Source organism: Mytilus edulis, chromosome 1, assembly GCF_963676685.1.
Source record: "Mytilus edulis chromosome 1, xbMytEdul2.2, whole genome shotgun sequence".
NCBI classification, from domain to species: domain Eukaryota; kingdom Metazoa; phylum Mollusca; class Bivalvia; order Mytilida; family Mytilidae; genus Mytilus; species Mytilus edulis.
Genome location: NC_092344.1, coordinates 2,622,641 through 2,647,964, shown reverse-complemented (window position 1 = coordinate 2,647,964; position 25,324 = coordinate 2,622,641). Strand labels below are relative to the sequence as shown.

At 31.7% G+C, this 25,324-nt stretch overlaps 1 protein-coding gene across 5 annotated transcripts in view; it reads right to left on the bottom strand.

The window, feature by feature from the left end:
- Positions 1 to 544: 544 nt before the first annotated feature.
- The window catches only part of LOC139521450 (phosphoserine phosphatase-like), a 28,548-nt gene continuing 3,768 nt past the window's right edge, over positions 545 to 25,324 (bottom strand). For 3 of the 5 annotated variants that reach the window (XM_071314925.1, XM_071314931.1, XM_071314940.1), the window contains exons 2-6: positions 11,898 to 12,079; positions 8,413 to 8,547; positions 4,134 to 4,279; positions 2,011 to 2,159; positions 545 to 1,116 (exon numbers count right to left, since the gene is read on the bottom strand). In XM_071314925.1, coding sequence (XP_071171026.1) covers positions 1,009 to 1,116; positions 2,011 to 2,159; positions 4,134 to 4,279; positions 8,413 to 8,547; positions 11,898 to 12,079 — 720 coding nt within the window. In that variant the 3' untranslated portion in view covers positions 545 to 1,008. Of the gene's footprint in view, positions 1,117 to 2,010; positions 2,160 to 4,133; positions 4,280 to 8,412; positions 8,548 to 11,897; positions 12,080 to 12,134; positions 12,152 to 15,828; positions 15,868 to 25,324 lie in introns of those variants that run through there. The other 2 variants (XM_071314936.1, XM_071314945.1) reach the window with 2 other exon arrangements.

Genomic DNA, 25,324 nt, shown 5'->3' with positions numbered 1-25,324 from the left:
ATATATCTGAAATTGGACTTAAAATATATCTGAACTGAGACTCAAAATATAACTGAAGTTGAACTGAGGCTCAAAATACACATGAACTTAAGTCTTTAAATACACCTTCTCTGAGACAAATATGCCTGATCTAACACTAAAATATACTTTGTCTTAAACTCAAGCATATTGGATATGAAACTCCAAAAATATATCTGATCTGAGACTCAAGAACTTAACTGAAACTCAAAATGCACCTAACTGGGAGTCATAATATTTGAATAATATATCTGAACTGACGGACTCAAAATTAATCTGCACTTACACTCAAAATAAATCTGCACTGACACTCAAAATAAATCTGCACTGAGATTTAAAATAACTTATATGGCACTCATAATTTACATGCCATGAAACACAAAATACACCTGAACGGGGACTTCACTAAACTGAGACTCAAAATACACATAATCTGAGACTTAAAATATACCTGCTTTGAGACTCATAATACACTTCATCTCAGACTCATAATACACTATATCTCAGACTCATAATATACTTAATCTGATACTCAAAATACATTTAATCTGAGACCCAAAATATACATAAACTTGGACTCCAAATACACCTGAACTGAGACTTTAAAATGTTCAAGTGGTCTCAAACGGTAGTCATTTTATCTCTAATCTTAATTGACTAGGATTGCTAGATTTCATGCTGAAGGTCAGTGGTTCATTACAGGTATTACTACAGCTTTCTCCACTGTCACAAGCCTGAGCAGGTTAAATAGCAACTATCCACTAACAATTAATTTCAAATCTGGACAAATTTTGAAAGCAGAAGTGAAACATTGTTCAACCAAAGTTTGACTTAAACATTCCTTAGATGACATACATCATGACCACATCTATAGGGATATGGTAAGTAGAACAGTCCAAGTATGCTATTTCTGCTACAATTCCATATGAATTATAAAGTATCTCTCTTGTCTATTATATTGAGTAATAAGTTTGGTTTTTCGTAAAGTTTTTATTCCTTCATTTCATTTATTAATTCCTGCATGTCAGTCACAAACCAAGGAGCATTTTGTTTCACTTTTTCTCGTATGATATTGCCACCAAATCCTATAAATCCATCCTAAAAACAAAAAAGTAATCTTAACACTATAACAAATAGAATGAAACTATTAGTTGTCTATTAAATCTATATAGTACAATTTTATACCCTTTATGAAATCAAAGAGAGGGTGACATATATATCAAAATTTTGTGAATTTGGCAATGTCTTAACAAAACAAACTTTCTAAAGACATGTTAATAGTAAGGCTTGCTTGTGGAACTGGAACAGTAAACCCATCTGAAGCACATAAATTCACCCCTGGTTATTGGTGGGGTTTGTAATGCTCAATCTTAAGTATTGTGTATTTCTTAACTGAAGTTTGACTACCAGTATTTTCCTCATAACTCATCTCCTTTGTTTTTATATTAATCCAAAATTTTAAGTTCAAAGGGATAAAACTCCCAGAAGAGTCAACAATGATCAACAATGAACATATAAATCTTTTTGTGGATATGCATATCTGCATATCATGTCATAGTATATACTATAAAGTTTCATGAAATTATGTTATGTGGTTTCAGAGTAGTTGTGATGACAAACTAATGCAGTAAATTATTTTGGCAGAAAATCTAAGTTCAAAGGCGCAAAACTTGTATATAGAATCATAATTTCCTGTTGATATGCACATCTACATAGTATGTATTTAGTATAGACAGAGTTTCAGGAAATTCTAAAGTGTGGCTTGAGAGGAGTTGCAATAACAAGAATAGGACTAATGAACAGACAGACACTGAGGGACAGATTGGTCAAAATCTTTGGTTGGGGATAATAATTTCAACAGATCTTTTTTATCCTTGTGTTAGCTACATGAGCTTATGTTATATATATATATATATATATATAGACTGCCATGACAAAAACAATACATCTCCCCACCTATAATGATACTTAATTTTATAATCTATCACTTACAGCAGGCGGACAAGCTTCCATATCTGTAGCACCATCTCCTATCATAACTAGATTTTTATATCCATGTTTGTTCTTTAATGTTTCTACAACAACTTTCTTCCCTCCTGAGGAGGATGTGGGCTGATTCTCATCAAATCCAGCATAATCACCTACAAAGAAAACAAATCCTTCATAAAACTAAACATTTGACTCGCCTTACATTATTTTTAGGATAGTCTTCACATAAAGAAATCTTGATTGAAACTATTTTTTATTTGTTTTTGTTATGGCACTTTATAAAAGTATTCATTTTCTTAAATTATTCTGCTAAACAAAAACTATGAAATCTAAGATCAAAACAAAAAGTAATTCAAATTGACTGTTTTATTGTCACATCAAATTTCAGTGTCAAAATAAAATGGTCTACATAGATTTTTTTTAAATGAGAGTATGCAATACCCTTTGCACAAAAATTGCATTTTTGTGATTGGTTTAAGCACATGAAATTACCACAAAAATAATTACACCAGAGGAATTGTTTATACAGATAAATCTGTGAGTAGTTCACTGATCTATGAAATGAGGTCAAGGTCAAGTGAAAACTGTTTGACAGTCATAAGAACCTTGCAAGGTAACTACACGCCAAATATAGTTATCCATTTACTCAGAAAAAAAGAAAACTTAACATTACAAACAATAAATGGGAAATGTGTCCATGGGACACAGATGATGCCCCTGCTTGCATATAACTTAAGAACTGTAAAAGTGATGCTACCCAAATTTGTCCTTGATCTGCTTTTTGTGGTAGTAAGCATTGTGTATAAGTTTCATAGCATTTGATTCGAGCTAATAAAAGAATGGAAACCAGTTTTGGTACAGACAAGGGATAAACTTAATGCGGGGACTCACGGCTCAGCAGGGGCATAACAATCTTAACTTTTTTCCAAGTAGTCACTGAACCATGAAAATAAGGTCAAGAACAATGGACAAATAACAGACAGAAACTTCATATCATAAGGCATCAATTTTCAAGGTATGAAGCCTCCATTGAGGGTGGTAAAGGGTTATTTTCGTCCAACGTTTTCGGCCTTTTTATTTCCCGTATTTTCTTGTTTTGATGTTTTATTTCTCGTTTTCTCGCGTTTGGCTTCGTGTTTCCCCTTATTTATTTCCCGTGTTTCGTGTCTGTGTTCTTTATTTCTCGTGCATGTCCCGCGTTTGATTAAAAAGTCAGTGTGTTATAATACCTTCTGAAATTTGTGTAATCTAATAGAATTTGATGAACATGTATGTTGTTACCATTCTACTTTTGCAATATGTATGGTATCAATGTCCATCAAATTACTACGAATATTTTTTTCTTTCAAATAAGATACAATTCAATAAAAGTTGACTGCAAGGTCTCCATGTCCATTAAAAAAGGCTGCATGATCTCCACGAATGACTGAGTAATAACTTCTGGTACTTTTTTTCCTAAATATTTACGATTTTATTTTTCGTGCAACGTTTTTGCGATTTTTATTTCACGTGTTTCCGTGTTCAGTACCCCCCTTTACCACCCTCCCCATTGTCTAAGCCTTCTGAAAGATTAAACTTTTAAGAAGTTAGTTAACGCTGCACCACCATGGCCAGATAACTTATAATATCCCTATGTCAAGCTTTCTGCAACATAAGTTGCAGGCTCTAAAATACTCTAAAAGAAGTCTTTCAATGAATTCTGTCATTTCTTCAGTTTTTTAGATTTGTATTGCTGATTAATTTACCAAAATATAAGATTTGTAAAAGTAAACCATTGTAGGTCAAAGTACGGTCTTCAACACGGAGCCTTGGCTCACACCATACATCAAGCTATAAAGGGCCCTAAACTAGAAAACCAAACTACATTTATTGTGATCTTATGGATAAGACATAAGACATAAGACATAAAGCTTTATTTAGAGTCGGTATAAGCAAGCAATTACAAACATAAGCTCTGAAGAGCTTTTAAAACCGACATAACAACAAATAAAACAAAACATACATATCGAGTCATGCACACAACATTAAACATATAAAGCAAGAGTTCAATCAGTATATAAACATGCAGCACAAAAGTTCATACTCTGGATCATACTCTGCCTATTAAATACTTGTAAAAATCTTACCATTGTAATAAAATTTTATTCTATTTGCTATAATATTTTCTACTGGTAAACCAAGTTGTTCTGCTACAGGTACCAGTATACTCTGAAAGCCACCTGATACCAGATATACTGGTATCCCTCTTTTACTTAAACTGGAAACCAGCTCTCTGTATAGATAAAATTTACTAATTACATATTTAAATTCTCCAAACATTTAACTACTGAGTAGAAAGTTATATTTCTATTTTATTTTTACATGTAATTTCATCCCTCTTCCTATTTTATGCATGAAATATAAAGAAATTAATTTAGAAGATGTAGAAAAATACACTGTCCCCACTAGTGACTCTTTGTAGACAAGGAAAATCACAGGACCGTAACCATGTTCCAAGACCACTGCTGAGATATCTCACATCTTTTACTGATTATGTTCAAAGTACAATCAAGATTTAACTACAAGAATTACATATCCTTTTGGTCTAAATAAATTCAATAAAAACACTGAACATTGTTAGCATGTCAAATTTCTAAGATCCCTGAATGATTAATAAACCTTTTTTTTTTTATATAAACAAGCCAAATTAAAATTCCAAAGTTACTGAAACATGACCATGAGGTCAGCCTCATAATCTCTCTAATTTGAGGCACATTGCTGTTACTGCAATAACATGCAAATTATATCAAAGGCATACGATGAATAAATTTACATTAACGTAACGGTACCCAAATTGCACCGAGTACCTAAATTGCACCTATTTAGCAAAACTAGCAGCGAAAATCTTACAAGATTTCATACAGACTAAACAATTTGTATTTTTATGATTTGATACTTAGCACATCTTTCAACATAGGTAAAACTATTATGCACAAAACGTTCACAGTATTTATCAACAGATGAAGTAGTGTAACGAATTTTAAGTTTCACTGTTCCCTTCTATGTAATCACGTTTGTACTGTACAGAGTTTATGATATTATGTATAAATTTTTCAGGTTGATTATGTATTGTTATTATTCCAGATGTGATTTAAAAATAGCAAATGACGTCATGCTACTTTCATTTTTAATTATAGATAATATATTGTTCTGGTTTCAGAATATTTAGATTATTAAGAACAAAAGTTAATATATAGTTAGAAAGTGTATTTATTATTGTTTAAAAATGCTGATATTTTAATTATGTAAAGGGGATAACCTGGACAAGTATTAGTTACGTACACAGCGTTGATTGACGTTAATCAGCTGTTTTTCTGACAACCGTTGTTTTAGTCAAATAACCTTATTTGGTTTATAAATACATACGATTTTGGTATAAAACATGATTACTAAATCATTTTCTAAAACACATGTGATTAACATTGGTCATTAAAGTTAAATTGTTGTATTTATTAAGGAAAACGTCATTATTACATTGCATTTTAAGGCTTGAGTCGTCGTTTTACTTACATTTTGAGTAATTCTTCCTATTTAATATCTACTGGATGGTTGTAAATAACGATGTTTGAATGAGGCATTTTCATTTGGTCCATTGCTCCGAGGCAAAGATGTTATAGTTTAATTGTAGCATTCAATATTCATGTTGGCCAAAAGCACAAACGTAACGTCGTCCACCATTGTTTACTTGCCGTAAACCGTCTCAATGTCGTAAATGACAATTGTGACGTCATTAGCAGGTGCGTTGCTACTTAGTATAAATAGAGGACACATTATTGTGTTTCTTCAGTCGTGAATTGACTCCCGAGGTACACAGTACACTCGATAAAAATATAAAGCAAACGCTTAAGTCTCAAACTTTCTTTCATTCACTATATACTGAATAAAGACACACGCTTTTTCAAGGTACTATTTATTAGTAGTGACTCAGTCAATATTTTGAAAGCAGTCACGAATTATTCTTTTGAAATAAATATAAACAATATTTGTTTACAGAAATAAGCGACTCAGTAGATTTATAAGTTACATTAAATCCATATTTGTGAGACGCACTTCTCAAGGTCAAAACAATGAGTGTGGACACGCATTAATGCTATTTCGTAATAAACGATTCAGTCGGGCGATATGCCAATAAAGCCGTATTTTATGATGGTCTCAATAATGAGCATAAACACATCCAATAGATAAATTAATATCAAATTACATTTATCCGTATTGTACTAATATTTTATGAACCGGAATACTTGACCAGAGTTATCCCTACTGTATTATTTGCTTGCTTAACATTGTTTATAAAGTATTGTCTTTTGAATATTTGTTACATGAACTAAATGTTTACTGTTGAAATAAATAGTTTATTTTCATACCGCTTTAACTTTCATTAATTTAAAGGATTTTAGAAATACATCTGGTACCTTGCTTGTGTCAATAATCAGTCAAACATAGTTGAGAAACTCACTCCAGTCGTAACGTAGAAAAACGTTACAGTATTTACTGAAAAAGCAAAATGTACTGAAACGTCGCCATGCGACGTCATCAAAATGTCATCTTTTTAATATGAGCAAATACAATATGTTACAATTATCCATTTAAAAAATAATGAAGAGTAAGCATGGACTAATATCCAATTGTTCAAAATATTTGAAGAAATTAAACAAAAGCTCTGTTATTAGACTTTTGACGATGTGAATTTAAGCATGGATGCAATTTGGGTACTCCACATTTCAGAATCATTGATGGTTTGGAGGTCAGTTTAGACAAATTTTTCTATGATTCTATATGGAATAAAAATCAAATTGGTGTACCTTTATAATAAAGAAGGATACGGCTACAAAATAAACACAGAATGGACATTTTTGTCTTCATCATAAAAAAACGTAAGATGAAAAACTGTCAAAATAGGTGCAATTTGGGTACCGTCACGTTACATCTAAACTTTGATATTGGCCAAGCATTACTTTATTAAAACTGTGATGGATAGTTGTCATATTGGCCATCATACCATTTTTATATATACAGAAACATAGATATTTGTGAAGTTCTTTTTTAACCCTGAATTGCAAGATAATTACTAGTAATAAGAATTTGTTGATGACTTTTAATTTTTTGGACATACTGTTTGTAATGATGATAGTGACAAAAAAAAAAGACAATATTAAAGTATATATGCAGGGAATTAATTTGATAAGTTGCTTGAAAATATCTGAAAACCATTTGGTTAATCCAATTATGAGACATGATTTATTTTATTCTTCAACATTGTAACAGAATGTAACAGTGAGTTATCTCTGAATTTTTAATCATAAAATACTGTAAATATTTTAACATTGTATCCTGTTTAGTTCAAATATTTTGTGTCATGTTAAGATAAATGGGCCTTTCAAATCTAAAACTTATCTCATCACCAATTTTTTTTTAATCAAACAGCAATCAGCATGTGACATTTGAAAAAGTATGTAATGTGGTTTAGCTAATTATAAACTTGGTATCTTTGAAAAAAAAATTCAGATTAAAAAAAATCCTTTCTATATTATAAATCAGTTTTATTATTGGTGGTTAGAATACAATCAACAATAATTCTTAAAATGAACCAGTATTTACGCAAAAGAAACAGCAATTCACTTTTTTGAAGAACTTTCAAATGAACTGGTTTCTTTTTTTATTTTACTGTAAGGATATGGTTTATCTTAAATAACGTTGATCATACTCATTATTTGGTGCAAAGTTGTAAACCATTTATTTTAAAACTATATACTCAAAGGATGATTGTGGTCTATTTATTTTTCATCTTTCTAATGGTTTCAGAGGAGATCAATGACAAATGCAGTTGCCAAAGAACCAATATTTTCTATGGTAAAAAAATTAGAATTAATAAAGTAATAATAAATGAATTAAAAATGCATTACCCTTGATGTATTGTCTAGATATTTAAATGTATGGGAAATTATGGTCAATTCAAACATCTTACTTAATATGAGACCTACAATTGTACCTTTCAAAAGACCTCTATGGATTTGTGTTTATCAAAAAATTAATTGACAAATACATGCAAGTGAAAGGTTTAGATAGCTATAAAACCAGAATTTATCCACCATTTTCTAAATAAGAAAATGTCTGTACAAAGTCAGGAATATAACATTTGTTAATCATTAGTTTGATGTGTTTGAGCTTTTGTTTCTGCGATTTGATAAGGGACTTTCCCTTTTGATATATCAATAGTTCAAATGTCGTGAACTCTTGGGTTATGTGGTGCAGATACTCATATAGCGATTAGGTCTATACCAAACCTACTTTTATAGTATTTGAAACTCATTCACAGCCATAGTACATACAAATATAAATGCTTATGAGGTACGGGGAAATACTTACTTTATTCCTGGTGTAAACTGTGGAGGATGCTGTGATAAAAAATCAGCCACTTTCTGTCTTGTTGGTTGGACTATCTTCAGTCTCTCATTCAAAGCTTCTCTAAAGGACACATTACCTCCCATAGCTTTATTGGTCCTATAATATAAAAGAACAATAGGTTACTTACAAAAAAGTGTGTGTCTGTCAGAAGCCTGTAATTCAGTGGTTGTCATTGGTTCATGTCTGTTATCTTCTTTTTTTATAAATTATTTTGTTATGAATTCGCTATTAATTTTCTGAATTAAATTATTTCATACTTTTCATGTTAGGGACTGTTATAGCAGACTATACCGTATGGGTTTTTATCTTTGTAAAAGACTGTAAGCTAGGTTGCCTATAATTGCTAGTATCCACTTCATTTTAACTGTGGTGGATAGTTTTCTCAATGGTAATTAAACCACATCTCATTATTTTAATATAATGCCCAGAGGAAACTAACCACTAAAGGAGTTCGATAAGGGCCATATTTGGCCTCAATTATAAAGTTAAATGCTACAAGATAAAAAATGTTTTAAGTTGACCTGAAGACATGTGAGAAAGTTTTACAGAACAGTTTCTGTCATAGTTTTATTCTAAAGCGTTGATTTTTACATTCCAGTTAGGTCAAAAAAGGGAATTTGCGAAATTTGACAAAATCGGCAGGATTTCAGCCAAATTTAACATTAGGAAACATAGAGCGCAGCCGTCACCAACTAAATATTCAAGTTAGACATGTAAAATGACACTATAAACATTATTGTCAGAGATCCTTTTTGTCGACGTATGTGCTCTATGTTTCCTTTCCAAATATTCAATGGAAATTTACCCATTTTCATTGGTTTTTTTTGTGGAAAATCAAAATGAGTACTATTTGTGACGTCATGAATAAAACACAGGAACATAAATCTGCAACAAAAAGACTTATTTCCTATCTAGTCACTGTATTAGCTATTATTCATTGTGATATTGGTCAATAAATCCCAATTTGAAATTTAGGCTAAACAAGAGGCTCTCAAGAGCCTGAATCGCTCACCTGGTAAACAATGCCTTCGGCCATGTTTTTTGACGAAATAGAAAATAAAACACAAACTTAATTTTATACACCCTACTGATCATTCAAATGAAGTTTGGTTGAATTTGGTTGAGTAGTTTTAGAGGAAAAGATTTTTTAAAGTTAGCAAATATGATGAACAAATTGTGAAAAATTGTCATTAAAGGACAATAACCCCTTAAGGGGTCAATTGACAATTTTGGTCATATTAACTTATTTGTAGATCTTACTTTGCAGATCATTTTTGCTGTTTACAGTTTATCTTTATCTATAATAATATTCAAGATAATGACCAAAAACTGCAAAATTTCCTTAAAATTACCAATTAAGTGGCAGCAACCCAACAATGGGTTGTTTGATTCATCTGAAAATTTCAGGGCTGATAGATCTTGACCTAATGAACATTTTTATCCATGTCAGATTTGCTTTAAATGCTTTAGTTTTTGAGATATAAGCCAAAAACTGCATTTGACCCCTATGTTCTATTTTAAGTAACGGCGGCCATGTTTTTTAACGGATCAAAAATCGAAGCACAAACTTTGTGCAGGATAATCTAAGGAACAATCATGCTAATTTTCATCCAAATTCATTCAGTAGTTTCAGAGGAGATGTTTGAAAAATTGTTAACGACGACGGACGCCAAGTGATGAGAAAAGCTCACATTTCCTTTTAGGGAAGGTGAGCTAAAAACTGCAAAATTTCCTTAAAATTACCAATTCAGGGGCAGCAACCTAGCAACGTGTCATCCGATCCATCTGAATATTTCAGGGCAGATAGATTTTGACCTGATAAACAATTCAACCACAGTCAGATTTGATCTTAATGCTTTGGTTTTTGACATTTTACCTGTATGTTCTACTTTTAGCCGTGGCAACCATCTTGTTTGGATGGCCAGGTCACCGGACACATTTTTTAAACTAGACACCCAAAAGATGATTGTGGCCAAGTATGGATTAATTGGCCCAGTAGTTTCAGAGGAGAAGATTTTTGTAAAAGATTACTAAGATTTACGAAAAATGGTTAAAAATTGACTATAAAGGGGAATAACTCCTAAAGGGGTCAACTGACCATTTCCGCCATGATGGCTTATTTGTAAATCTAACTTTGCTGAACATTATTGCTGTTTACAGTTTATCTCTATCTATAATAATATTGAAGATAATAACCAAAACAGCAAAATTTCCTTAAAATTACCAATTCAGGGGCAGCAACCCAACAATGGGTTGTCCAATTCATCTGAAAATTTCAGGGCAGATAGATGTTGACCTGATAAACAATTTAACCCCTGTCAGATTTGCTCTAAATGCATTGGTTTTTGAGTTATAAGCCAAAAACTGCATTTTACCCCTATGTTCTATTTTTAGTCATGGCGGCCATTTTGGTTGGTTGGCCAGGTCACCGGACACAATTTTCAAACTAGATACCCCAATGATGGTTGTGGCCAAGTTTAGTTCAATTTGGCCCAGTAGTTTCAGAGGAGAAGATTTTTGTAAAAGATAACTAAGATTTATGAAAAATGGTTAAAAATTGACTATAAAGGGCAATAACTCCTAAAGGGGTCAACTGACCATTGCAGTCATGTTGACTTATTTTTAGGTCTTACTTTGCTGAACATTGTTGCTGTTTACAGTTTATCTCTACCTATAATAATATTCATGATAATAACCAAAAACAGCAAAATTTCCTTAAAATTTCCAATTCAGGGGCAGCAACCCAACAATGGGTTGTCCGATTCATCTGAAAATTTCAGGGCAGATAGATCTTGACCTGATAATCAATTTTACTGCTGTGAGATTTGCTCTAAATGCTTCAGTTTTTTAGTTATAAGCCAAAAACTGCATTTGACCCCTATGTTCTATATTTAGCAATGGCGACCATGTTTGTTGATAGATCAAAACTTCGGATACAATTTATAAACTAGATACCCTAAGGAACATTCAGTTAAAGTTTGGAAGTATTTGGCCTAGTAGTTTCAGAGGAGAAGATTCTTGAAATAGTTTACGACGACGACGGACGACGACGGACGCCAAGTGATGGCATAAGCTCACTTCGCCCTTCGGGCCATGTGAGCAAAAAAGGGGCCTATTTTAGGGCCTTATCGTACCTACTCCTTTAGAAGAGTTCTAATTGTAGACACTGAGAAAAAAGCAAAAATATTTCATGGGATGAACTGACAGATGGATGGTCAGATCCACAGGAGGAAAACAATTAAAACCCTCTCCTTCAGAGTAGGGGTATAATATAACCACCAAAATACATACATGTTCATGTATGCATGTAAGACTGAATCTGAAAATTACAAATTTTCTGTAGTATTTCAAAGTTTGGATAATATTGAAGTGCAGATTGATAACAAGATGAATAAGTGATTTTAGATAGATTTCAAGCAAACATTATAGTAGCTCTCACTATATACCATTCAATGACAAGTTCTCCCACACCACAAAACTTGGCAAGTTCATCTAAAGCTTCATCCTTTAGTACAGTGGAATCTACATCAAAACAGACAGCATCAGCATTCCTCCAAACCTTCTTACATTGGTCCTGGGATAACATCTTAATAATAGGTAAATGGGATAGTCTTCTGAGTGGAATAACCTGTAATCATAGATACAAATGTTACATTGGTCCTGGGATAACATCTTAATAATAGGTAAATGGAATAGTCTTCTGGGTGGAATTATCTGTAATCATAGATACAAATGTTACATTGGTCCTGGGATAACATCTTAATAATAGGTAAATGGAATAGTCTTCTGAGTGGAATTATCTGTAATCATAGATACAAATGTTACATTGGTCCTGGGATAACATCTTAATAATAGGTAAATGGAATAGCCTTCTGGGTGGAATTATCTGTAATCATAAATACAAATGTTACATTGGTCCTGGGATAACATCTTAATAATAGGTAAATGGAATAGTCTTCTGGGTGGAATTATCTGTAATCATAGATACAAATGTTACATTGGTCCTGGGATAACATCTTAATAATAGGTAAATGGAATAGTCTTCTGGGTGGAATTATCTGTTATCATAGATACAAATGTTACATTGGTCCTGGGATAACATCTTAATTATAGGTAAATGGAATAGTCTTCTGGGTGGAATTATCTGTAATCATAGATACAAATGTTACATTGGTCCTGGGATAACATCTTAATAATAGGTAAATGGAATAGTCTTCTGGGTGGAATTATCTGTAATCATAGATACAAATGTTACATTGGTCCTGGGATAACATCTTAATAATAGGTAAATGGAATAGTCTTCTGGGTGGAATTATCTGTTATCATAGATACAAATGTTACATTGGTCCTGGGATAACATCTTAATTATAGGTAAATGGAATAGTCTTCTGGGTGGAATTATCTGTAATCATAGATACAAATGTTACATTGGTCCTGGGATAACATCTTAATAATAGGTAAATGGAATAGTCTTCTGGGTGGAATTATCTGTAATCATAGATACAAATGTTACATTGGTCCTGGGATAACATCTTAATAATAGGTAAATGGAATAGTCTTCTGGGTGGAATTATCTGTTATCATAGATACAAATGTTACATTGGTCCTGGGATAACATCTTAATTATAGGTAAATGGAATAGTCTTCTGGGTGGAATTATCTGTAATCATAGATACAAATGCTACATTGTTCCTGGGATAACATCTTAAATATAGGTAAATGGAATAGTCTTCTGGGTGGAATTACCTGTAATCATAGATACAAATGTTACATTGGTCCTGGGATAACATCTTAATAATAGGTAAATGGAATAGTCTTCTGGGTGGAATTATCTGTAATCATAGATACAAATGTTACATTGGTCCTGGGATAACATCTTAATAATAGGTAAATGGAATAGTCTTCTGGGTGGAATTATCTGTTATCATAGATACAAATGTTACATTGGTCCTGGGATAACATCTTAATTATAGGTAAATGGAATAGTCTTCTGGGTGGAATTATCTGTAATCATAGATACAAATGCTACATTGTTCCTGGGATAACATCTTAAATATAGGTAAATGGAATAGTCTTCTGGGTGGAATTACCTGTAATCATAGATACAAATGTTACATTGGTCCTGGGATAACATCTTAATAATAGGTAAATGGAATAGTCTTCTGGGTGGAATTATCTGTAATCATAGATACAAATGTTACATTGGTCCTGGGATAACATCTTAATAATAGGTAAATGGAATAGTCTTCTAGGTGGAATTATCTGTAATCATAAATACAAATGTTACATTGGTCCTTGGACAACATCTTTATAATAGGTAAATGGAAGTCTTCTGGGTGGAATAACCTGTAATCATAAATACAAAGTATTAAAGTATAAATCATTAACTCCCTTGACAATAATTTTAGTTACGTCATACTCATTAAAAGTAAACATAAATACAAATTTTTCCTCATCTGACATTTTGGTGAAATCTGGGACTATATTCTCTACTTCTTGAAAAAGATTTTGCCTACATTTTTCTAACATTTGACATTTTAAAGCAAAATGATATTCATCTTCTACTTATCTATGTATTATTGTCATTTTGTTAATTTTCTTTGGTTACATCTTCTGACATAAGACTCTGACTTCTCTTGAACTGATTGTTAATGTGCCTATTGTTATGCGTTTACTTTTCTACATTGGCTACAGGTATAGGGGGAGGGTTGAGATCTCATAAACATGTTTAAGGTTCATGTGGACCCTATGGCTAAAATGGCCGTATTTTCACCTCAAAATTTTCTCTGAGTACAGGCAAACCTGTGCATCTGGAAAAGTTTTAAGGCATAGCATGCCCTAGATAAATAGAATTCAAATGCATTGTATGATTTAGAAAATTCATAACTTAACTGGATTTTGCCGTACACTTTTTTTCGTTTCTGCAGAAGATGATAAAATTAACAAACAGTTGAGTTTACCTTGATATGGTCCACTCAGGTACACAGTTTAAATAACCAATTATTGTCAGGTATCTATTGTCCATCTAATGTCCATGTCAATTAAAAATGCTCACTTTAATTTTTACCTGTGGGGAAGTTCTCAAACCTGTTTCCCAACTTAGTTTATTTTGGCACCTTCTGGAGGAATGAAAAAAAGTGCACGGCAAAATCCTGGTAAGTTTTTATTTTTCTAAAACATAAAACATATTTAAAATTCATTTATCTAGGGCATGCTATGCCTGAACAAATTAACAGATGCGCAGGTTTGTCTGTACTCAGAGTAAATTTTGAGGTGAAAATACGGCCATTTTAGCCATAGGGTCCACATGAACCTTAACCCCGCCACATTTTTGCGCCTGTCCCAAGTCAGGAGCCTCTAGCCTTTGTTAGTCTTGTACTATTTTTAATTTTAGTTTCTTGTGTACAATTTGGAGTTTAGTATGGCGTTCATTATCACTGAACTAGTGTATATATTTGTTTAGGGGCCAGCTGAAGGACGTCTCTGGGTGCGTGAATTTCTCGCTGCATTAAAGACCTGTTGGTGACCTTCTGCTGTTGTCTGTTCTATGGTCAGGTTGTTGTCTCTTTGACACATTCCCCATTTCCATTCTCAATTTTAAACTTTACTTGTCATTGGACAATCAGGCTGTCAGAATATAGAACTGCAGGACTATAGGATTTTGGGGTAATTGAGGACTGTCAGTTTATAGTGGGTGGTAAAGGGGGTTCCGAAACAGGTGAAATAAAAATCGCAAAAACGTTGCATGTTAAAATAAAAATCAGAGAAAATAAAGCACGAGAAATAAAAGTTAAAACTATTAATATTAAGGGAAAATGTACCAAAAGTTATTACTCAGCCATTCTTGGAGATCATGCAGTCATTACTAATTGACATGGACACCCTCTTTATATGTCTAACCCAATAAAAGAGGGACAAAAGATACCAGAGTGACAGTCAAACTCATAAATCGAAAAATAAACTGACACCGCCATGGCTAAAAATGAAAAAGACCAACATACAAACAATAGTACACATGACTCAACATATAAAACTAAAGAATAAGCAACACAAACCCCACTAAAAACTGGGGGTGATCTCAGGTGCTCCGGAAGGGTAAGCAGATCCTGCTCCACATGTGGCACCCGTCCTGTTGCTCATGTTATAACAAATCTGGTAAATAGTCTAATGCAATAAGTAATGCAGTTTATAGGAGACTTTTGTAAAAGAAATTACAAAGGACAAGTGAAAAGAAAATCTCAATTGGCCTTTATTCAGGCTTTATGGCAATATCTAAAAATCCATATTAAAAATATAAAAATCAGTCGTCAGTGTTTAGGGTTAAATTCTTTGGACACATAAGACAGGTGTTGAACTTGAAAGTAAGTATCAAATTACCTTCAATCTGTTAATAATTTGCTCATTTGTTTACAAAGTAAATATCACCGGGTGCGACTTTTTACCCCAATATACCCCAACATACCCCAATATACCCCAATATACCTCAAAAAACAGTTTTAACAAAACAGTATTGAATAATAACATTATTTTATGCATTTTCATGTTATTTTAACACCAATAATACTTTATTTTATGAATATAATTAATTCTAAATCACTTTTTGCATTGAAACTTGTTCCGTTCTTGTCAGCCGCTTACGATCACAAAATGACTTTTTACCCCAATATACCCAAATATACTCAAATAAGACGTTTCAGTGCAATATTCATGTTGTGGAATGATATTTTACCCATATTTATTTTTAAAAACAACCCTATGCATATTTATGTGTATTTACAAGCTTTTAAAACTACCGTTAACTCGAAAACTGATAATGGTAACACTAAAGACCAGAACGGACCTGAAAATATACAGGGCAGTTTTTAAATAGCTTATCTTTTTCACTCCTTCAAATTTAAGTTTTATTCAAGAACATTTGTATTTTCATAATTAAATTTGAATCGTTTTTCATACATGTAGATAAAATTATAAATATTTTATTTATTTTTTGAAATATTTTGTAATTTTGATTTTTTTCTCCTCGTATTTTTAAAATAAATGTCTCAAATAAAATTTGAAAAGGTTCTCTTGCATGAAATAAGATTTTGAAATTTTCATTTCATTCATCTACATGATCTAGACGAAAATTTATTTTTCTGATGCCACAACTCAGGCATGAATGGGGAGATTTTTAAAAGACTTGAATGGACACCAATCTTATGTAGGGATTCATTTAAACTTAGAATTATTTATTCAATAGATGTCTTTCTTATTATAAAGTCAAGGTTATTCATTTAAAATTAACCAAAGTTTTAAAAAATTATATGTTTGTGATATAAAAAAAAACCATGGACCTACATGATAACATTAAAAGACATCAAGACAAGAAATTCGGATTATTTTTTTTTTCATTTTTTTAGTTATCTTCATAAGTTATCACTAATTCCAGACCGACCGGGCAAGGGTTGTGTTGCCAGTCAATGTCGTTAAAACTTTCACTACTGTATAATTCCAGCCTTTTGTTAGGACTGAAATTGAGAAAAACATAATTTTAGATGGGAGGTATATCTAAAAAAAAGCCTGAATGTTCTGCAGATCATACATAGCATATTGTTTAATATTTATCGAAAGAAGAAATGTCTTTAAGCAACACTCTTCTTCTTCTTCTTCAATATAGTAGTTAAAAAACCTCAATAAAGAGTATTTAATACGTGTGTGTTAGTATAGGTGTTGAATGTCTATTTACAGTAACAGATCAAAGATGAAAAAATGTGGTGCATGCTGTACAGTCGGTGCAGGATAAAACATTCCATCATCTATTTAATCAATGTCTTAAAAGCTTCAATATAGTTGGAGCTGTCAGTGTCGATTTCAATAATTTAGTGTAGGCTATTACTGTTCTTGGAAGTGAACTGGAAAAAGAAAAAGGCCTAAATGTTTCTAAAAATATATTGTTAGATTTATTGCCGCAAACTTGTATATATATAAAACTCTTATATTTTCAATGGATCTTCTGCAAAATTGGATTATATTAAAGAAAGACACTGTCGTTTTATAAAATGAAAATATCTGAATAGCTCTGAAAACTGAAAAAAATGTATACCTATAAAAAAGAAGATGTGGTATGATTGTCAATGTGACAACTTTTCACCAGAAACCAAATATTGTATATAGTAGCTCACGGGGACTAACCCACTGGTGGCCTTTGGCTTTTGTCTGCTCTATGGTGGGGTTGTTGTATTTTTGACACATTCCCCATTTTCATTCTCAATTTTACTATTACAATAACCACCCCGTATAACCCCGATACATATGTATCCGGACGTAGACCATAAATCATCTGGGTATTGAATTCTGTTGACTATACATTTGGGGTATGTCGGTCTTGCCTTTGAAATATCTACTGCTAGAGCTACCATGTATTCTCTCATGGGAGCTGACTTACATGGAATAAATGGAGCAAATCCATGGATTTCATATAAACTGTGTCATACCAAGAATGCTATACGGCTTTGAAGTTCTTACTAAGACAGATATTTTAAAATTGAGAATTTCCAGAAAAAGACATTTAAATATCTGCTATCGATCTCTACTACAACGACCTGCAGACGCTGCAATATATATTTTGCTTGAGGCAGAATACATTGAATAGTTAACTCATCAACAAGGCAAAGATTTCTCTATTCCTTAGAATTTCGAAAGATACAAATCCAATTCAGTATAAAATAGGAATCGGACAATTAGCGACAAAAGATGAGTACTCCAACAGCTGGTATATAAAAGTGGATAATATTCTCAAATTTTCATATGAATCGATATGAATTGCCCTCTGCGCATGAGATAGTCTTAACTCCAAAGGGCAGTAAAACCCTCGCCGAACTTCGTTGGGAAAGAAATAAAAAAAAAAAAAAAAATATTTGTCATTTTAATTATTTGTAATAAGAACAAAACATTTAAACCTTAATCTTTGCGATACAATTGTTAATTACTAAAAAAAAAAAGCATGATTGTTAAATCAGTTGTTATGTTATTTGGCATGTGTCAATCGGTTCTCTGATTTTGGGTACATCAAAGAAAACGGACACGTGCCTAAATAATGGTGAATATCTTTTTTTTATGATTATTTTTTTTTATAAAATTTGAAATTTATGCGTTAAATATCAATCTCTAACATGATATGTAAAAATAATACATACAACAACACTCCTTCTAGTCCTTAGCGGCATTGTATAGTCCTTAATGCAATAAGGAGTCCTTAGCAGTGTTTAGACGTATCGCTGGCATGTGACTGGGAAGTCATTTTTTTTTACTTTGTGCAGTCGTATATTTTTTTTTGCTTGAATACCATAAAATACTAACATACTTAAAAGCATAAACACAATAAATTTTAAAGCACCGGCATTTATAGCCACAGGTTAGTACTCCGAATATGTCACACTGCGCCCTTTGTATTTTCCTTTGAAATATCAAAAGCATGGCACTGCGCGTAGTGCTATATATCTTTATTCTCATAAACCAAAATCCATGGTACATGCAGAGATATTATAAACAATTAATAATATAACATATAGTCAGAATTAATACAAATGTATGATCTACAACTGGAAAAATATTTCCAGCTACATGTAATATAAAAAAAAAACCATTATGCATGTATACAATATTATATAAAAAAGTTATTAAACAATGTTTCCCCTAAGAGTCCAGATGTTTATTAATCAGTCTGATAAATTTGCACAAATGATTCAACATACTGATGTTTCTAGTATTCATCAAATCATGAAATTTCAATATGTTTGGTCTATTTAGATAAAATGGTTTCAAAAACTTTTCTCTATCATGATTAAATTTCGAACATTTAAAAATATAGTGGAATTCATCCCCAATATCTCCTGAATTACATAGTTTACAATTTCGATTTTCTCTAGGTACATTTTTCCACCTTCCAGTTTCAATAGGAAGTTTATGACTGAGTATCCTGAATCTACAAAAAGTAATAATATTTTTATCATCTAGGATCTTAAAATAGGTTTCTCTTTCAGCATTATCTTTGAATAGACGATAATTAATAGCTTTTGGCGATTCTAATAAGATAGAGTGCCAATTTTGTTTGAATTGGTCTACAACACTAACTTTAACCTTATGATATAACCATGTATTACTAACAAAGTACTGTGCATTCCAAATATATGACAGTCCACAACTATCTAGAATAGATTTTATATTATTAAGCCATGGAATGTTCATCCCATACTTTTTACATGCATATTTATACAAAATAACAGGAAGTTTCTCTTGCTTTCCACACATAAGTTTCGACCAGTAATTTAAAATCCGCAATTTGATATCAATTTCCAAAGGATATCTTCCAAGTTCTCCATAAATCATGAAATCTGGCGTTGACTTCTTTACATTTAACAAAATTTTACAGAATTTAAGGTGGACCCTTTCAATAACAGAATTATGATATAGTGCGGACCTATGATGTAGATGGTATTTGCCGACATCCCCCCAATAGACTAATTACTTATATTAATTATATTTAAATCATCAGGCACTCGTCTTATCAGCCGATAATTAATATATTTTACCTGTCTCGCGGAAGCAATAAAATGCGTCTGATTGTAAAGGTTCGGATATATAGTAAATTATTAGGAGAAAATCGGCCAACAAATGAAAAGGTTATGCTGTTGTTGAAAAAATAAAATAGAGAAATTATGGAAATTAGACTTTAGGTAACTTGTTCACATTTTCGACCACGATTTAGCATGAAATATTTGCTGCTGCACACTATGGGAGGCAAAATATAACGTCCAATGGGGAATTCAAAGTTATAAGCCGAAAACATACCGTAAATACCAGGCAAAATAAAACGCAAAAAACTACCAAATTTAAAGACAAAAGGAATTAAACAAAACACAACAGAAAATTTGAATTTACCCGATCTTTGCAGAAGGTCATAAAATATTATATAAAAATATGTTTCCAATGGCATGTAAGGTTGAAACACAAGCATAAACACATACCTCGAGCCCAAAAGTACTGATTTAAATTGTACTCTGGTCATAGGCAAACATTAATAGGAGATGTGAGATAAATGTAAATTATAGGCTAATCAAACAGAATAATTTTAAGTTTGATGCATATTATCTTTATGTTTTGTTCCCTATCCATGGTTTGCTAAGAGGACACATATCGTTTACTGATGGTATACGTGGTTAAGAGGTCGAACCTGCTTGGTCGAATTTTTCAGTATGGCGAGTTAAAGAAATTTCTTTTTCATCGAGATTCCAAATAGTGTAATCATATTTAATGCCAGAAAGAAGAAATTATACAAGTGGTGAAACTTACGGTAACACGAAGTTTTGGAAAATAAAGAATAATTATGTATACTAGTTCAGTGATAATAAACGCCATACTAAACTCCAAATTGTACACAAAAAACTAAAATTAAAAATAATACAAGACTAACAAAGGCCAGAGGCTCTTGACTTGGGACAGGCGCGAAATACATTATTTAAATTTATTAAACGCCGTTTGATGAAGCAAACGTATATGGTGGACATATTGAATACAGTAATTAAATACATGTAATTGGGAAATAGCACAATTATTATGTCTCTGAATTTTCTTCTTCTATATACCTTCCCGCTTACCATAATGTGTGCTTGTTTTGCAATAAAATAGGCTAGCTGGTGGTATAATGTGATTGTCGATTTCATTTTTGAAGTAACCAATATATAGATTAAGCGTTATAATGGCCATGATAAAATAAAATATGGGAGTTTTGTACTATGTCATTCATCATGGTTTTCTCCCTTTTCCTCTTACAGTTGTATTAGAGGTGTGATTCGTACCAGAGACATGTGTCTGTTCGTACTATGATATTCAGGACTAATAAGAACACTATAACATCGATTACACTGTAGATGAATAAATTATTTACGAATATAGGAGAAAAAAATACAAACTCCCATGCATTCAACGCATTTCAACATAGTTTATGTGTAATGAGGATATCTAAATCGGGTATTTTCTACATTTCATAACTAAAGAAAATAACAATAAATATGTTTGTATAGTTGTCTATTTGTCTATCACAAGTCCGTTCCCCGTTTTTTTCACAATTAGGCCAAGGATTAAAGATTAAAAAATAATAGTTTCATAATTTCACTCATTCAAGAAATGTTTTACTACATGAATGAATTTAGATTAGATATATTCAATCAATTTGGTTTTGACAGAGTTTATACCATAAAATATTTGTCTCAGTCCCCGATAGTCACATGAGCATGATGATAGTTCATAAAGAATATACAATATACAAGGTTGTCGGGTAAATGTTGAGTGCGGATTAAGAAGTTGGATTCAAAACTTGAATAAACAAACTGAGGCGAATTCAACACGGATATGTATCTTCTCTTCAACAATATTTTAATTCTCTGTTCTTCATTTTCATTCAAACTATTTTGAATAAAGTTACTGTATCGGTGATAATAAGCTGCGTTTTGTACTTTTATATAAGATAAACGACTCAAGATATATAAATTCTAAATAGCTCTCAAAATATAAAATGTTAATTTTAATTCAAGATCGCAACATTGTAATCTATAATACATTATTATGAAAAATAGAGAACAAAATTATGAAAAAAAGCAAAAAATTGCTTCCGGCCGTACGGTAACGGATACTGGATGTGTAGTGATTGATAATTTAGTCTTAGATTATTTGTTGCTTGTTTATGTATGTTTTTGTACAGTTCTTTTATTGTTCTGTTGCACCAAATTGTCTCAAGATAAGGGGGAGTGTTGGAGCCTGTAATTCGGTGGTTGTCGTTGCTGTGTAATATATTCGTTTTTCGTTCATTATATTGTACATAAATTAGGCCTTTAGTTTTCTCGTTTGAATTGTTAAACATTTGTTTTCTCGGGTCCTTTTAAAGCTGACTATGCGGTATTACTTTGCTCATTGTTGAAGGTCGTACGCTGATCTATATTTGTTAATGTCTGTGTCATTTGGTCTCTTGTGAATAGTTGTCTCATTGGCAATCATACCACATCTTCTTTTTTATGTATAATTGTTAAGTTCTGTTTCATTTGGTCTCTTGTAGAGAGTTGTCTCATTGTCTATCATACCATGCACATCTTTTTTTATATAAAATAAAAAATTACATCACTGTGTTAGACTATATGGACTTTTACAATTTTGGGAGACTATTAAAAACTATATATATCTTTAAAAAATATATACCTTTTTAACGATATTTTGGCCAAGAACAGGTGAATTACAGGTAGATATCAAGATCGAGTCCTTAAGAGGACCCCATAATCCCTAATGTTGTTTTAGTCTAATTACCAAATGTTGGAGAAACGTGACCACACCGTTGTGTTGAATCGACAAGATTGGTAAAGTTGGATACAAATAAATGAATTGTTCCTGAAATTTTATTAATGTTTATTTTTTTGACGAAGTATTTTCTCAAGTGTATCAAGGACGTATAACTAACATATATACGTCCTTGAGTGTATGTTGTGTTTCTCGAAAATAATAAATTGTTCCACCAGAGCAATATATCTAATGTCGGGGTTTTTATTTGATGTTTAAATATTTAAATTACATTTCATAGATCAGACATACAAATGTTCAAAATCGCGTCTGTGTTCGAGCGATCATTGGTCTTTTTGTTTGACATGGTTTCTTGGCAAGTATCTGAGGTAATGGCATGGTAAAGTCAAACAGAGTACTTGTCACTGTTTTTGCTTTAATTGAAGTCAAACTAGACTTGTCACAGTCTTTCATTAGCTTTTTGAAAAAGGCGATCTTTTTGATCAGATGTTTGTGTAAGCCAGCATTGATACAACAATTGGTAGCGCTTAAAGTATCCAAAACAGCAGGTAATTTCCTTGGCTGTACAGTGCTTGTCTTAAGTCAACAAACTCCAGCTTGACTAGTTCGTGGAGCGTTTTCACAAGTTCTGGTATTAACTTTGCGGTATCCAGTTAATCGCTTGTTTGGACAGAGATGATCTTATGCGGTTGCTATTGTTCATTTTCAAAAATTAGATCATATGAAGAAAAAGTTTTGCCAATATATTTCAGGACAAAAACGAATTCCATATGATCAAAAATATTTACTACGCGTTACCAAACTTATTTACTGCAGCATGTAAACAGACGTATTTGGACAGAGTTTATATCTTTTGCGTTTGCTATGGTTCATTTTCTAAATTTATTATCACATGAAGAACACGTTTGAGCAATATATCTTTTGACAAAAACGAGTTCAATATAATACATTTTTACTACATGCAACCAATATAAATAAGAAGATGTGGTATGATTGGCGATATGAGACAACTCTTCACAAGAGACAAAATGACACAGAAATAAATAACCATAAGTCACCCTACGGCCTTCAACAGTGAGTATAGCACATACCACATAGTTATTATTTAATAAATTATTTCATGCAATAAACAAAAATATGTTAAACAGACAATTCGGTAAAAAAAAAATTTGACTCTTTTATTTTTTGGAAAATGAAACTTAATCTGACTTAAGTTCGTTAAATAATTTTTAACCTTCTTTTTCTTTAGAAAAAAAACAATGTCGAACAATTACAAACAAATAAGTACCATATGAGGCCGTTGTAAACAGATATCAAACTGGTTGAAAACTAGTCGTTTTGATAAATCCCAAGGACGCCACATGATTTTTTTCTTCAATTCAATCGTAATTCGTACTATGTATAATTAAATTAAATATTTATTTTATTTATTTATTTATAATATAAAGCATTAATTAAAAAGTGGAAAAGCAATCATCATGATTTATAGTTTTTTTACTCATATTTTTAGTGCAACCATTTGTATAAAATAATAATAAAAAAAAATATTTTATTATTGTGTCACATACTCGCATCTTTGTCTGAATTAAAATAAAAACAAAACACTTATAAATATATGTATTCCTTTTTTGTCCTCGTGTCTCTTACATAAACATTTTAACAAACTGACCACACTCTAACGTATTAGTCATTTAGTTGCCGCACATCAAAGTCGTGCACCTATGGCAAATGGCTTTGTCGGGAAATAAATAAAGCAAACTTATTTGGCCTTTAAATCATTTTAAATAAGAACAAGACGTTTAATTATAAATAGTAAGCATAAATCTTTTCGATACAATTGTTATTTACTTTTAAAAACAAAAAGATCATGATTGTTTAATCAGTAACTGTTGTTATGTTATTTGGCGAAACCTATTTGGCACGTGTCAATCGGTTCATTGATTTTCGGCATATCAAAGAAAATAAGGCATGCACGTGTCTAAATAATGTTGAATAACTTATTTATTTATTATTATTTTTCTATAAAATTTGAAATTTATGCATTAAATATCTATCTCTACCATAATATGTGAAAATAATACAAATAAAAGCTCCCCTTCTAGTCCTTAGTGGCACTGTATAGTCCTTAGTGCACTAAGGAGTCCTTAGCAGTGTTTAGACGTACCGACTCCAGGCCGCCTACACCCGTAGAAGACAGACTTTGTTTTGTGACAGTTGAAATGTAGAGACTGAAAAACATTTTCTTATGGAATGCACACTTTATGACGATATTCGATATAACCTTTCTCATGAATGTTCAAAATTTATTCAAGATTTTCACAGCCTTGATATATAGACAATAAATTTATCTTTCCTATGCAAATTTTTATTTAAATTTTTCTGGCGAAGAAAATTGTTTTACAGCTCTTTATGAAATTTTTACTCGCTTCAGAGGTTTATTATTTTAATTTTAATTACTTACTAATATAACACGACAAACAAAAAGGTGTAATTATAAGCCATATAATTGATATGTTTATTTATTTCTTCATGGATCAGTGATTTTATT